Source organism: Neomonachus schauinslandi, chromosome 8, assembly GCF_002201575.2.
Source record: "Neomonachus schauinslandi chromosome 8, ASM220157v2, whole genome shotgun sequence".
Classification (NCBI taxonomy): Eukaryota; Metazoa; Chordata; class Mammalia; order Carnivora; family Phocidae; genus Neomonachus; species Neomonachus schauinslandi.
Genome location: NC_058410.1, coordinates 117,706,110 through 117,718,070, shown reverse-complemented (window position 1 = coordinate 117,718,070; position 11,961 = coordinate 117,706,110). Strand labels below are relative to the sequence as shown.

The 11,961-nt window shown below is 53.6% G+C and overlaps 1 protein-coding gene across 1 annotated transcript in view; it reads right to left on the bottom strand.

Annotated features, from left to right (window-relative positions):
• The window catches only part of TNXB (tenascin XB), a 41,593-nt gene extending 30,215 nt beyond the window's left edge, over positions 1-11,378 (bottom strand). Inside the window, exons 1-3 of the mRNA XM_044917231.1 lie at positions 11,299-11,378; positions 2,316-2,726; positions 116-1,954 (exon numbers count right to left, since the gene is read on the bottom strand). Of these exons, the coding sequence (XP_044773166.1) occupies positions 116-1,954; positions 2,316-2,715 (2,239 nt within the window). The 5' untranslated portion in view covers positions 2,716-2,726; positions 11,299-11,378. The remainder of the gene's footprint in view (positions 1-115; positions 1,955-2,315; positions 2,727-11,298) is intronic.
• Positions 11,379-11,961: the final 583 nt, after the last annotated feature.

The following is an 11,961-nucleotide window of genomic DNA, read 5'->3' as shown; positions in this document are numbered from 1 at the left end:
CCCCTGCCCAATAATTGACCTCCTTCACTCTTCCCCCAGGTCCCTGGGCTCCTAGGCCTCAGGCTCAGGCCTTCCCACTGGCTCTGGTTCCCAGTCCCTGACCCTGCCTGCTCACCTTCCCCGCAGTCTTCCCCTGCATAACCATCTTGACAGACGCAGCTGCCCTCACGACACTCTCCCCTGCCACGGCAGTCCCCAGGGCACATCTGAGTGGCGCAGTCGGGTCCTCGAAAGCCCTCCACGCATACACACTGGCCCGCGCGGCACAGTTCCCGGGGCCCACAGCCGCCAGGGCAGGCACTGGCGGGAGGCTCTTCCCGCCCACAGTCCTCGCCGCCATAGCCCACGTGGCACACGCACACGCCGTGCACACAGCGCCCGCGCCCGCGGCAGTCGGCCGGGCAGGTGCGGGTGGCGCAGGAGGGGCCGGTGTAGCCTGAGTCGCACACGCAGCGCCCACCCTCACAGCGGCCGCGCTGGTGGCAGTTGGAGGGGCAGGTACGGAGGCCGCAGTCCTCGCCTGCGTAGCCCTCCCAGCAGGTGCACACGCCGTCCTGGCACACGCCGTGCTGGCTGCAGTCTAGCGGGCACCGCCTTGCGCTGCAGTCCTCGCCCGAGTAGCCATCGTCACACACGCAGCGCCCGTCCCAGCATTGGCCGCGCCCGTGGCAACCTCCCGGGCAGCTGCGCGCGCCACAGTCCTCTCCCTCGTAGCCCGCGTTGCACACGCAGACGCCATCCTCGCAGCGCCCGCGCCCGCGGCAGTCCCCAGGGCACCGACGGCTCCCGCAGTCCTCACCCGCGAAGCCGGGGTTGCACACGCAGCGGCCGTCCACGCAGCGCCCGCGCCCACGACAGTCGCCAGGGCAGGCGCGCGTGCCGCAGTCCCGGCCTGTGTACCCGGGCCAACACACGCAGCGACCACTCTCGCAACGGCCCCGGCCGCGACAGTCCCCGGGGCAGCTGCGCACGCCGCAGTCCTCGCCGCTGTAGCCCGCGTTGCACACGCACACGCCGTTCTCGCAGCGCCCGCGGCCCCGACAGTCGCGGGGGCAGGCGCGCGAGCCGCAGTCGGGCCCCGTGTACCCGGGCCAGCACACGCAGCGCCCGTCCTCACAGCGGCCCCTCTGGTTGCAGTTGCCTGGGCAGCTGCGCACTCCGCAATCGTCCCCGCTGTAGCCTGCGTCGCAGATACACTCGCCGTCCTCGCAGCGCCCGCGGCCCCGGCAGTCTCGCGGGCACGTGCGGGTGCTGCAGTCGTCGCCCGCGTACCCGGGCCAGCACACGCAACGGCCGTCCACGCAGCGCCCGCCCTCGCCACAGTCCCACCGGCAGCTCCGCGAGCCGCAGTCGTCGCCCGTGTAGCCGGGGTCGCACACGCAGCGCCCGTCCTCGCAGCGCCCCCTCTGGCTGCAGCCCCGGGGGCAGCTCCTCACCCCGCAGTCGTCTCCCGCGTAGCCGGGGTCGCACGCGCAGCGCCCGTTCTCGCAGCGCCCCCTCTGGCTGCAACCTCTAGGGCAGCTCCTCACCCCGCAGTCGTCGCCCGCGTAGCCCGGGTCGCACACGCAGCGCCCGTCCTCGCAGCGCCCCCTCTGGCTGCAGCCCCGGGGGCAGGAGCGCTGGCTGCAGTCGTCGCCGGAGAAGCCCGCCCGGCACACGCACACGCCCTGCACGCAGCGCCCACGGCCGTTGCAGTCCCCGGGGCAGGAGGGCCAGCCACAGCTGGGGCCGCTGTAACCAGGGAAGCACACGCAGCGCCCACGGACACAGCGACCCTGATCGTTGCAGTCATCTGGGCAGGCCCTGGAGGCTGAGGGTGGGGAGGATGGGGGCACCCCAGCGCCTGTGGGGTCTGAGCAGGTGGGCCCACCCCAGCCTGGCTCGCAGGAGCAGGCACAGCGGCTCAGGTCAAACACGCCATGGAGACTGCAGAGGCTACGAACATCCGTCTGGCCTGGAGTAAGAGGGAGAGGCAGGACTCAGTCTCTGGGGAGGGATACCAAGCCCATAGGGTGCTCCCCTCCGTCCGCCCCTCCAGCAGGGCCAGGCTTATTTCATAAAGTCATCTTTGTTTCCAGGTACTCCTAGTCAATATATGTGGTCTGCCAAGGCCCTAGCATATACTTGGGGACAGGGGAGGGAAGCCACCTAGTCTGGTGGCTTCTCTCTCTGAGTTGTGCCCTGGGCTGCACTCACCACCCCCAAAGGGGAAGAAGAGATGCCTTTTTCTAATTCAGACCAAGGTCCTTTATGGACTAGTGATGCCCACCTTCCTCTTTTTCTGTGCCCCCTCTCCTGATCATCTGTCTGCTCACCTGTGCCAGCCTGGGCAGCAGCAGGACAACATCCCCCAGTGCACTGTTCCTTCAGCCCCTTCACCAGCTCCTCCAGGATCTCTAACCGGACCTTCAAGGCCTGCACCTCTGAGGCAGGAATGGGGGGCTCCGTGCCCGGGGGACAACCACAGCCAGCTGAAGGGGGCAGGTTGATGCGGTGGGTAAAAACTACCTGCTTCTCCCCTCCTTCCACAGTGTGCTCATAAAGCTGAGAAGAGGGGCTTCCCCCTATTGGCTCCACTGTGTGGCCCCCCGGCTGGGGAGGAGGACGTGGGGCTGGGAGTGTCACATTGGACCGTGGAGAGAAAGGGCCTGCTCTGACTGTGCCCAGCAGTACCAAGAGGGCCAGTCTGGAGATTAGGAACCATTGGGCTGGCATCACTCAGGAGGCTGCAGGGAGAGAGGGCACATGTGAGCAGGTTCACAGAGAAGGAGACAAGATAGCTCCCCACCTCCCCCAATATACACACCCACAGTCCCATCACCCACAACTAATCTACCAACTCACATGCATGGGAAACTCCACATTCAGCCCAACCCTAAGGGATAGCCTCCTTGGGCTAATTTGGTCTCTACCTTTCTTTCTTTTTTTTTTATTATGTTATGTTAATCACCATACATCACATCATTAGTTTTTGATGTAGTGTTCCATGATTCATTATTTGTGTATAACACCCAGTGCTCCATGCAGAACGTGCCCTCTTTAGTACCCATCACCGGGCTAACCCATCCTCCCACCTCCCTCCCCTCTAGAACCCTCAGTTTGTTTTTCAGAGTCCATCGTCTCTCATGGTTCATCTCCCCCTCCGATTTACTCCCCTTCATTTTACCCCTCCTGCTATCTTCTTCTACTTCTTCTTCTTCTTCTTTTTTTTAACATATAATGTATTATTTGCTTTCTGATGTCATTTGATTACCCAGCTCCCTGCCCTCTTCTTTTTCTTCTTTATTGGTCCACCCACACTGGTCTTTTGTTTGTTCTACAGATACTACAAGCTTACATTAGTCTAAGGGCCTTTTAGCTGTACATTCTTTCTGTCTGGGATGCTCTTCAAGACTGGCTCCTTCTTGGTTCAAATCCTACCACACGTCTTGCATCCCAAGACCTTCCCTGGTGCCCCGTTGGAGTGGGCTCCCATTGCTCTCTAAGGCAGTGTCCTACCTATGTTCTTCATGGCATTTACTGCTGCCTGAATCACCTGTTCCTGTGGGTACTTGTCTGTTACCTGTCTCCCACTACTAACGTGGGAACTCCATGAGAACAGGGACCTCGTCTGTCCTGGCACTGCTATACGCCTGTGGCTGACACACGGGGGCTCCCCGACACATTCTCGTTGAATGGATTAGCGGATGAGTGTACAAGGCCAATCCTTCCACAAGCACCTGGAACCCAGCTCCTATTATCTTCTTAGGTGAAGATTATCCTCTCTCCCCCTTTTATTCAATCCCTCACTCTCCGCAAAATCCTTCCTGTCAGCTTTTATAGGAGCTCAAGTATCTCCTGTCGTTTGAGAATATCCTTCTTCCTCAGTACTTACATTACCAAATATCAAAACTGATAAAGGTGCAAGGATAGATAGATAGAACAGAAGAGTGTCCAGATACATGACCACATATAAAGGCGGCACTGCAATTAAAAAGAGAATGGATGCTCTTTTTGATAAATGAGGAAAGATACAGATGGAAAAAAAATCTATCTCTCCCTTATGTCCACATACAGAAATTAATTTGAAGTGAATCTAATGGACCTAATTACGAAAGGTAAAGCAGTATCTTTCAGAACAATACTGTATAAATGAAAAATAGGAGAAAATTTTTACAACCTTAGAGCAAAGATTTCTTAAAACCTAACAACATAAAATTTTTTTTAATTTAAAATGTTTTATTTATTTATTCATGAGAGTCAGAGAGAGAGAGAGAGAGGGGCAGAGGCAGAGGCAGAGGGAGAAGCAGGCTCCCCACCTAGCAGGGAGCCCGATGCGGGACTCATCCTAGGGCCCTGGGGTCATGACCTGAGCCGAAGGCAGACGCTTACCCATCTGAGCCACCTGGGCGCACCTAACCACATAAAATTTAACCATAAAATATTTCACACAAAACTTAACCATAAAAAAAGAGATGGATACATTAGGACTCATTAAATTGATCACTTCTGGTCATCCAGAGACACCATTTAGAGAATAAGAATAAAAGCCATACACTGGGGGAGGGGGGGGGAAGCCATACACTGGGATAAAATATATGAGAAATGCCAAGAGGTAGCGGGGGTGGGAGAGAGAGTGAGAGATATTGAGAGTGAGTGAGAGGATCAAAATCTAAAATAAGAAACCCCTGCAAAACAAAAACAACAAACAAAAACAAGACAAGGCAACCCAGTGTTTTAAATTGACAAAAGTATTAAACCAGTACTCCAGAAAAGAATATATCCAAAGGACCAATAAACAGATGGAAAACAAACATATATATGGGTGTGTAACAAAACTAGTAACCAAAGAAATGCAAATTAAAACCACAACAATATGCCATTATATAGCCATCAGAATGGCTAAAATTAAAGGGGTTGTTGTTACTTGATATTGACAAGAATGTGAAGCAACTAGAACTCTCATCGACTGCAAGCAGGAGCATAAATTAGTGCACCCGCTTTGGAAAACTGTTGGGCAGTATTTACAAAGACATAGAGCCTATAACCCAGCAATTCCACTTCTTGGTAAATATCCAACAGAAATGACTGCATATATTCTCCAAAAGATATGTACAAGAATGTTCATGAGATTTTCTTCATATCAGCCAAATGAAACAAGTTCCATTAATAGAACAGATAAACAAATTGCGGCACAATCATACAATGAAACACAGCAATGAAAACACCCTCTTGCTGCATGTAACAACATAGACAATTTCACACACATAATGCTAGCAAAAGAAACCAGATACAAAAAGAGAACTTTGTGAATGATGCTATTTACATGAGTTTCAAAAACAGGCAGAGTTACTCTTTACTATTAGAAGACAGATAGGAGGGGCGCCTGGGTGGCTCAGTTGGTTAAGCGACTGCCTTCGGCTCGGGTCATGATCCTGGAGTCCCGGGATCGAGTCCCACATTGGGCTCCCTGCTCAGCGGGGAGTCTGCTTCTCCCTCTGACCCTCCCCCCTCTCATGCTCTCTCTCTCTATCTCATTCTCTCTCTCAAATACATAAATAAAATCTTAAAAAAAAAAAAAATTTAAAAAAAGAAGACACATAGGATTACTGGAAATATTTTGTACTTTGATCTGGGTGGTGGTTAAACAGATGTATACATATTCAAAGATTAATTGAGCTATACACTTTAGATTTGTGTATTTCATAAATTGAAATTTTTATCTTAAAAAAACAACAACAGGGCGCCTGGTGGCTCAGTCAGTTAGGCATCCAACTCTTTTTTTTTTTTTAAATATTTTTATTTTTTATTTTTTTTTAATTTGAGAGAGAATGAGATAGAGAGAGAGAACATGAGAGGGGGGGAGGGTCAGAGGGAGAAGCAGACTCCCTGCTGAGCAGGGAGCCCGATGCGGGACTCGATCCCGGGACTCCAGGATCATGACCTGAGCCGAAGGCAGTCGCTTAACCAACTGAGCCACCCAGGCGCCCCGGCATCCAACTCTTAACTTCAGTTCAGGTCATGATCTCAGGGTTCTGAGATCAAGCCCTGCTTCGGGTCTGCTGGAGATTCTCTCTCCCTCTGCCCCCTCCCCCTCCTTTGCGCACACATGCGCACGTGCGTGTTCTCTCTCTAAACAACAACAACAACCACAACCAAAACCTTCCCCAATCTCATACTCCCTCCAGCCAGCACATATTTCCCTCCTCTACTTCATGGCTTCAATTGTCAAAAGATTTATCTGTATTTGCTGTTTCCATTCCCCATATCCCATCCCACGAATGCCTCAGTGCACTCCCATCCGGCTGCCCCACCTCCTTTCAACCTATCAAACAGCTGTCCCCAAGATTGCCCAAAGATCTCAGTGTCACAAAATCTGAGAGACATTTGTCTTCATCTTACTTGACCTGTCTCAAAAATCACTGGACACTGTTGACCACATCTTCCATTTCACAACATTTTGTATCCAGCTGTCCGTACAGTAGCCAGGAGAGCTATGTGGCTCTTGAACACTTGAGATGTGCCTAGAGTAACGGAAGCACTAAATTGTACTCAGTATTTTTTAAAAGCACCCCAGGTGATTGTAATGTGCAGCCAAAGTTGAGACCTACTTTTCTAGTCACTCATCTAGGTACTTTCACCCAGACCCAGGATTTTAATTTCCAAACTATACCCCAGTTTATAAACTAGCCCAGTCATCTCCGCTTAACTCCAAGCAATGTATCCAACTGGCTACTTGGCGACTCTTCTTGGGCACCTCAAATTCAACATGTCTGAAACTGAACTCATGGTCACCCTTCCTGTACCCCATCCCTTCTCTTGTGTTCTCCACTGCAGCTCACGGCCCCACCATTCATCCAGAAACCTAGAAACCTAGAACAACCTAGAAACCTAACCGCCATCAACGCCACCATATTTTGTGATATTTGCCCTTACCTTCTCATAAACATCTCTTTAATTTGCTTCTTTCTCTCTCTCTCTCGCTCTCTCTTTGAGTTAGAGATCAAGCCATCACCTAGCTTTTGCTTGACAACTGCGTTTGCCTCCTACCTGGTCCCTCTGCTTCCACTCTTGCCCCTTACAATCTCACAAAGGCAACTAGGATGTCCCGCTCCCCCTAAAAACTCTCCAGTGTCTCCTTTCTAAATTCCCTTCAAACACTGACAAACAGCCCTGCATCATCTGGTCCCTGCTGACCTCTCCCACCTCATCTCCCATAACACTTCCTTCCTTCTCTCCACTCCAGTCCCATGGACCTTACGTCCCTCACACCCTTCCCAACCCTAGGCTTTTGTATATGGTGCTCCCTCTATGTGAAACACTCTTCCCTTTCATCGTGGCCTCCTCATCCCTTATATCTCAGCCCCACATTGCTTCCTCAGGGTAACTTTACTGCCCAGGTCCCCCTAACATGTGATATCAAAGAGCTATGTAACAGGACTGATTAAAAAAAAAGAGCCATGTAATTCCTACTTGTAGCATGTATAACAATTTATAATTATATACTTATTGGTGGGATTATTTTAATGCTTTCTTGCCCACACTCAATCTTACCCACTAGACAATAAGGTCCATGAGGGCAGGCATGGCACTTGATTTTTTCTTGGCTATTGTATTCTTGCATCTAGCACATATTAGGTGCTTGATAAATATTGACCATATGAGTGAATGAAAAGTTCAGTTTAAGCTGAGGACTACCATCAGGGCTGGAACCAAGGACAGGACCAAGGTCAGGGCTAGGACCACGGACAGTGTCTGGGACAAGAAGCTGGACAGAAACAGCAGCTCAGGCAGAAGCCGGGCTAGAGAGAAGGCCAGGTGTGGACGCCGGCAGGGCCAGACAGTACAAGCACTTTGGAAAACTGTTGAGCAGAATCCCCAAAATCTACCAGAGCTATATGCTAACACTCTGATCCACCAATTCCACCCCCAGGAATATACCCATCATAGCCCCAAACTGGGAACTACCCAAATATCTCACATCAGTAGAATAGATTAAATAAAGTGTGGTTTATTCATACAGTGAGATAAAATAAAGCAATGGGAACAAACCACAACTCTATGTAGTAACATGGATGGATCTCACCAATACAGGGTTGAGCAGAAGAAGCCAGACACAAAAGAGAACGTGCTGTAAAATTCTATGTATATGGGGGTACCTGGGTGGCTCAGCTGGTTAAGCATCTGCCTTCGGCTCAGGTCATGATCCCAGGGTCCTGAGATTGAGCCCCACTTCGGGCTCCCTGCTCAGTGGAGAGTCTGCTTCTCCCTCTCCCCCTCCCCCACCCATGTTTGCTCTCTCTCTCTCTCCCTCTCTGAAATAAATAAGTAAAATCTTTAAAAACATTCTATGTATGTCTGAGGAGAGACAACGTCAATCTGTAGTGTCATAAGTCAGCAGTGTGGTGCTCGTGGAGGATTGGGGGGGGGGGGGGGGGGGGGGGGACGTGGCAGGGAAGTTCTGAGGTGCTAAGAAGATCCTGTTTCTTGATCTGGGTGCTGGCACCCAGCTGTGTTTGTTCGTTGAGGCAAGGATTGGGGAGCACAGGGAGACCAGCGTTAGAGAGGTGTTCAAGGTGAGCCAGGATAGAGGGCTGTGGTGAGCAACGGAATGTGGAGGGTTCAGTTGGGGTGAAGGGCTAAGGAGAGGTGTGGGCGGGTGCCCGGCTCTTCGGGACCAGAGAGGCTGGAGAGAGGAGGGCAGAGTGAGTGTGGGAACACTGACTGGTTAGGAGGGAAGGGACGGTGCCTAACACACACACACACACACACACACACCCCACACACCTACACACACTCCCACACACGTTTCCTGGCTTGCTGCTCTGAAACTTCTCCTCCAAGTCTGGGAAAAAGGAGTGTCAGGGCTACCAGCCATCACACCCTGCCACCAGCCCAGAAGAGACAGAAGGAAAGCTGGACGACAGGGAAAGAGCATTTCTGCACTAAGAGGCCCAAGAAGCCCAGACAGAGGCCTGGCAGGCAGACAGCGGCCCTTCCCTGGGCATCTCAGCCCATCCACTTGGAGTGTAGACTTGGGTACAAGGTGGGCTCTAACCTACCCTCAGATCCTGTCACTCTGTCTAAGGCCATGCAAACCAAGGGGTGCGTGCACACACAAATACATGGACATATACAAATATACCCAAGTATGCACTCATCCACAAACACAAACATGAACACACTTGTACTCAGATACACATATCCATCCAAATCAGCCTGTGTCTTTGCAGGCGCGCACACACACACACACACACACACAATCTCTTCACGTTTCCTAGACACTCGTTCATTGGGTGATGCCTAAGAAAGTGGATTTCTCATCAGCTCAGAGGGCAGCTGTGTGAGTCACAGAACATAGTTGGAGTGAGGAGAACCAAACAGGAGGCCCTTCTCCAGGGAGAAGAAGATACTTGGTGCCCCACACCCCTGGGGGTCTTTGCGAGTTGTCCAGTACCCATCCCCGCCATTGGATCTTGCATCTTTCCCCAGGTTGGGGGAGAGGGGGAGAGAGCCTCTGCAGCAGGAAGGAGAGAAGCTGGAAAGTAGTGAGGCAGGTCTCAGAGGAGAGGAGTAGACTCCACAGTTCATGACCCAGAGAGCTTCCTTCCCCATCCCCTCTCCTGCCCTGTCATGGCCACCCCTCCACCTCCCACTTCCAACTCTTGGAAGAATTCCCCTCTTCTCTCAGCACTAGGAAATGAAACAACTTGGGTGTCTCTTGTGTTTCTCCCTCGTCATCCCCCCTACTGCTGTCTGGGGCTCCTTTCTGCAGTGGGGAGGGGGGATGTGGCCTCACCCTCTTGGCATCCTCTCCACAGTTGGAGGGCTGGCAGAGGTGGGGGCATCATCCCAAGCTGTGACTCAGCTTGCCTGGTATTCATGGTGTGGCCAACTTTGACACTTCGCTCATCAGGGACTGTCGGTCCCAAGAGGTGTGGAGAAGGGCTGGCTTCCATGAGGGATGTTCCAGAGATGGGGGATCTGGGCCTCCCCCCGCTTCCCTCTGCCCCTCATGCCACATGAGGGGTGAAAGTAGAAGGATTCCAGGACCATGAGAGGAAGGAGGGAGATGAGGGGGGTTCCAAATATTGGGTTGGAACCAGGAGATAAGGAGGTGCCACGGGAGATTTGGGGGATCCAGATGCCCCTCATTCTGGGGAGCTAGTGGGCCAGAGGAGTGGAAAAAGTAAGAGAAAGGATTTCCAGGCCCCCAGTGGAAAAGAGTAAGGGGGCAATGAGAGACAGGAAGGCAGGTTCTGGGCCAGCACTGAGTAAGCAGGACTCAAGGGGAAGGGAGTTTGAGGAACTGAGGTGCCAGGTCCCCAAGGGAGTGGAGGCAGGGAGAGAGAGAGAGGGGAGGGGCCGGGAGGGAGCCAGGGATGCGGGAAGCAGGCGGGGCCTGGAAGCGGGCTTGGACAGCCAGACAGCCGGCAGCTGCGGTGTTTCCGACTTGCTTCCCAGTAGTTCCTCTCAGTTCCATTTCCAGTTGTTTCCAAGCCATTAAATTCTTTCCAGGCGAGATAAGGGGCCCGCCCGCCCACCCCACCCAGGGCGTGTCACGTGTAGTGGGTGGGGGGAGGTTTAGACGGACAGAAGCAGGGAGAGCCTGGACAGGGATGGAAGGAAGACGGAGCCCCTGTGCCCCCGGAGGCATCTCTCAGTCAGCCCAACCCCGCTGAACCGTGAGTCATGGGTGGAGAGCTCTCAGCCAAGAACAAGTTTTAGGATCCTCTCAGCAGGCTCTGTGCCCTCCCCAGACCTGGGAATCCTGACTCTGCTCCATTTCAACATTTCCCAAAGGCTTAAGACCCCCAGACCTCCCTCCCAGACCCGCAACCCACATGCTGAGAGACTCCCTCTGGCACCTTCCGGGAGCTCTAGCTCAGCTGCTCTAAGCAGAGCACTTGGGGTTCCCCCAGCACTTTCCTCCTGAGGTTCAGCTGGCCACTAGCTCAGCCTCTAGCCCCTGGTTTCCCCCTTCCGATCACCATCACCGCTGAGTCCTACCTCACCAATAACCACCTCCACCCTGGTGCCACCACCTGATCCTGTCCAAACCCTGGCACCCACACCCCCCACTGCACGTGCGCACGCCCCTGGCCACACACACACTGACCCATCCTCCAGACACGCCATCCACAGGGAGTCTAGTCCCTAGTGCAAGGTCCCATTTCCTCTGCCCTAACAGAAAGTCTCTGCTCTGTGAGGCTCTCCTGAGAGCTCTCCTGCTACACCTTTGCTGGGGGTGCAGGGATAGGGTAGAACCCCCACGGCTCCCAGTTCTTCCCTTGTTCTTCCCAGAGCTCTGTTCCTTACCTGGGCAACAGGAGACTGCAGTGCCTCTGCACCTGCTCTGTTCCTGACCTTGGGAGGGGAGTTCTCAAGACAGGGCAGGGCTACCGTGCCTGGGCAGCCCAGAGTTCCCTGGAGGTCCCCTTGCTTGTTCCCTGCAGCAGGGGCTCACTGAACTGCGACCCAACCGTCGATCTCTCTCAGCAGCGACAGCAAGAAGGAGGGAGCCTGCAGCGAGCAGGGGGAGGAGAAGGGGAGGACCAGCATGAGGTCAGGGAGGGGAGCGGAGATAGGGCAGGTCCTCCCACCCCTCTAGTCCCTGCCAGGCCCTCCCAACATCATTGCATGCCACCCCTCCTCCCCTCCCTGTCTGGGATCACCGAGTCCCACAATACCCTTGTATTGCCCCCTGCACCCCTGGTCCTACCTCCCACACCCTTTCCCCGTCCCATTTGTACTCTTCCCATCCCAATATTTGCCCAACTTCACACCCCCAATCCTTATGCCATTTCTCCTTTCCCCTCACCTTTTCCCCACCTGTTGCTCCTGCTCTCTCATGGGGTTCTCCTCTCTACCAACACCCTTCCCCATGGCCAGCCCCTCTCCCTCCTCCCTCCCTGGCACCTCCTCTCCCACCACTTTGCTCCAGCTTGGATCTTGCCCCACCTGCCTGTTGCCCAGCACCAG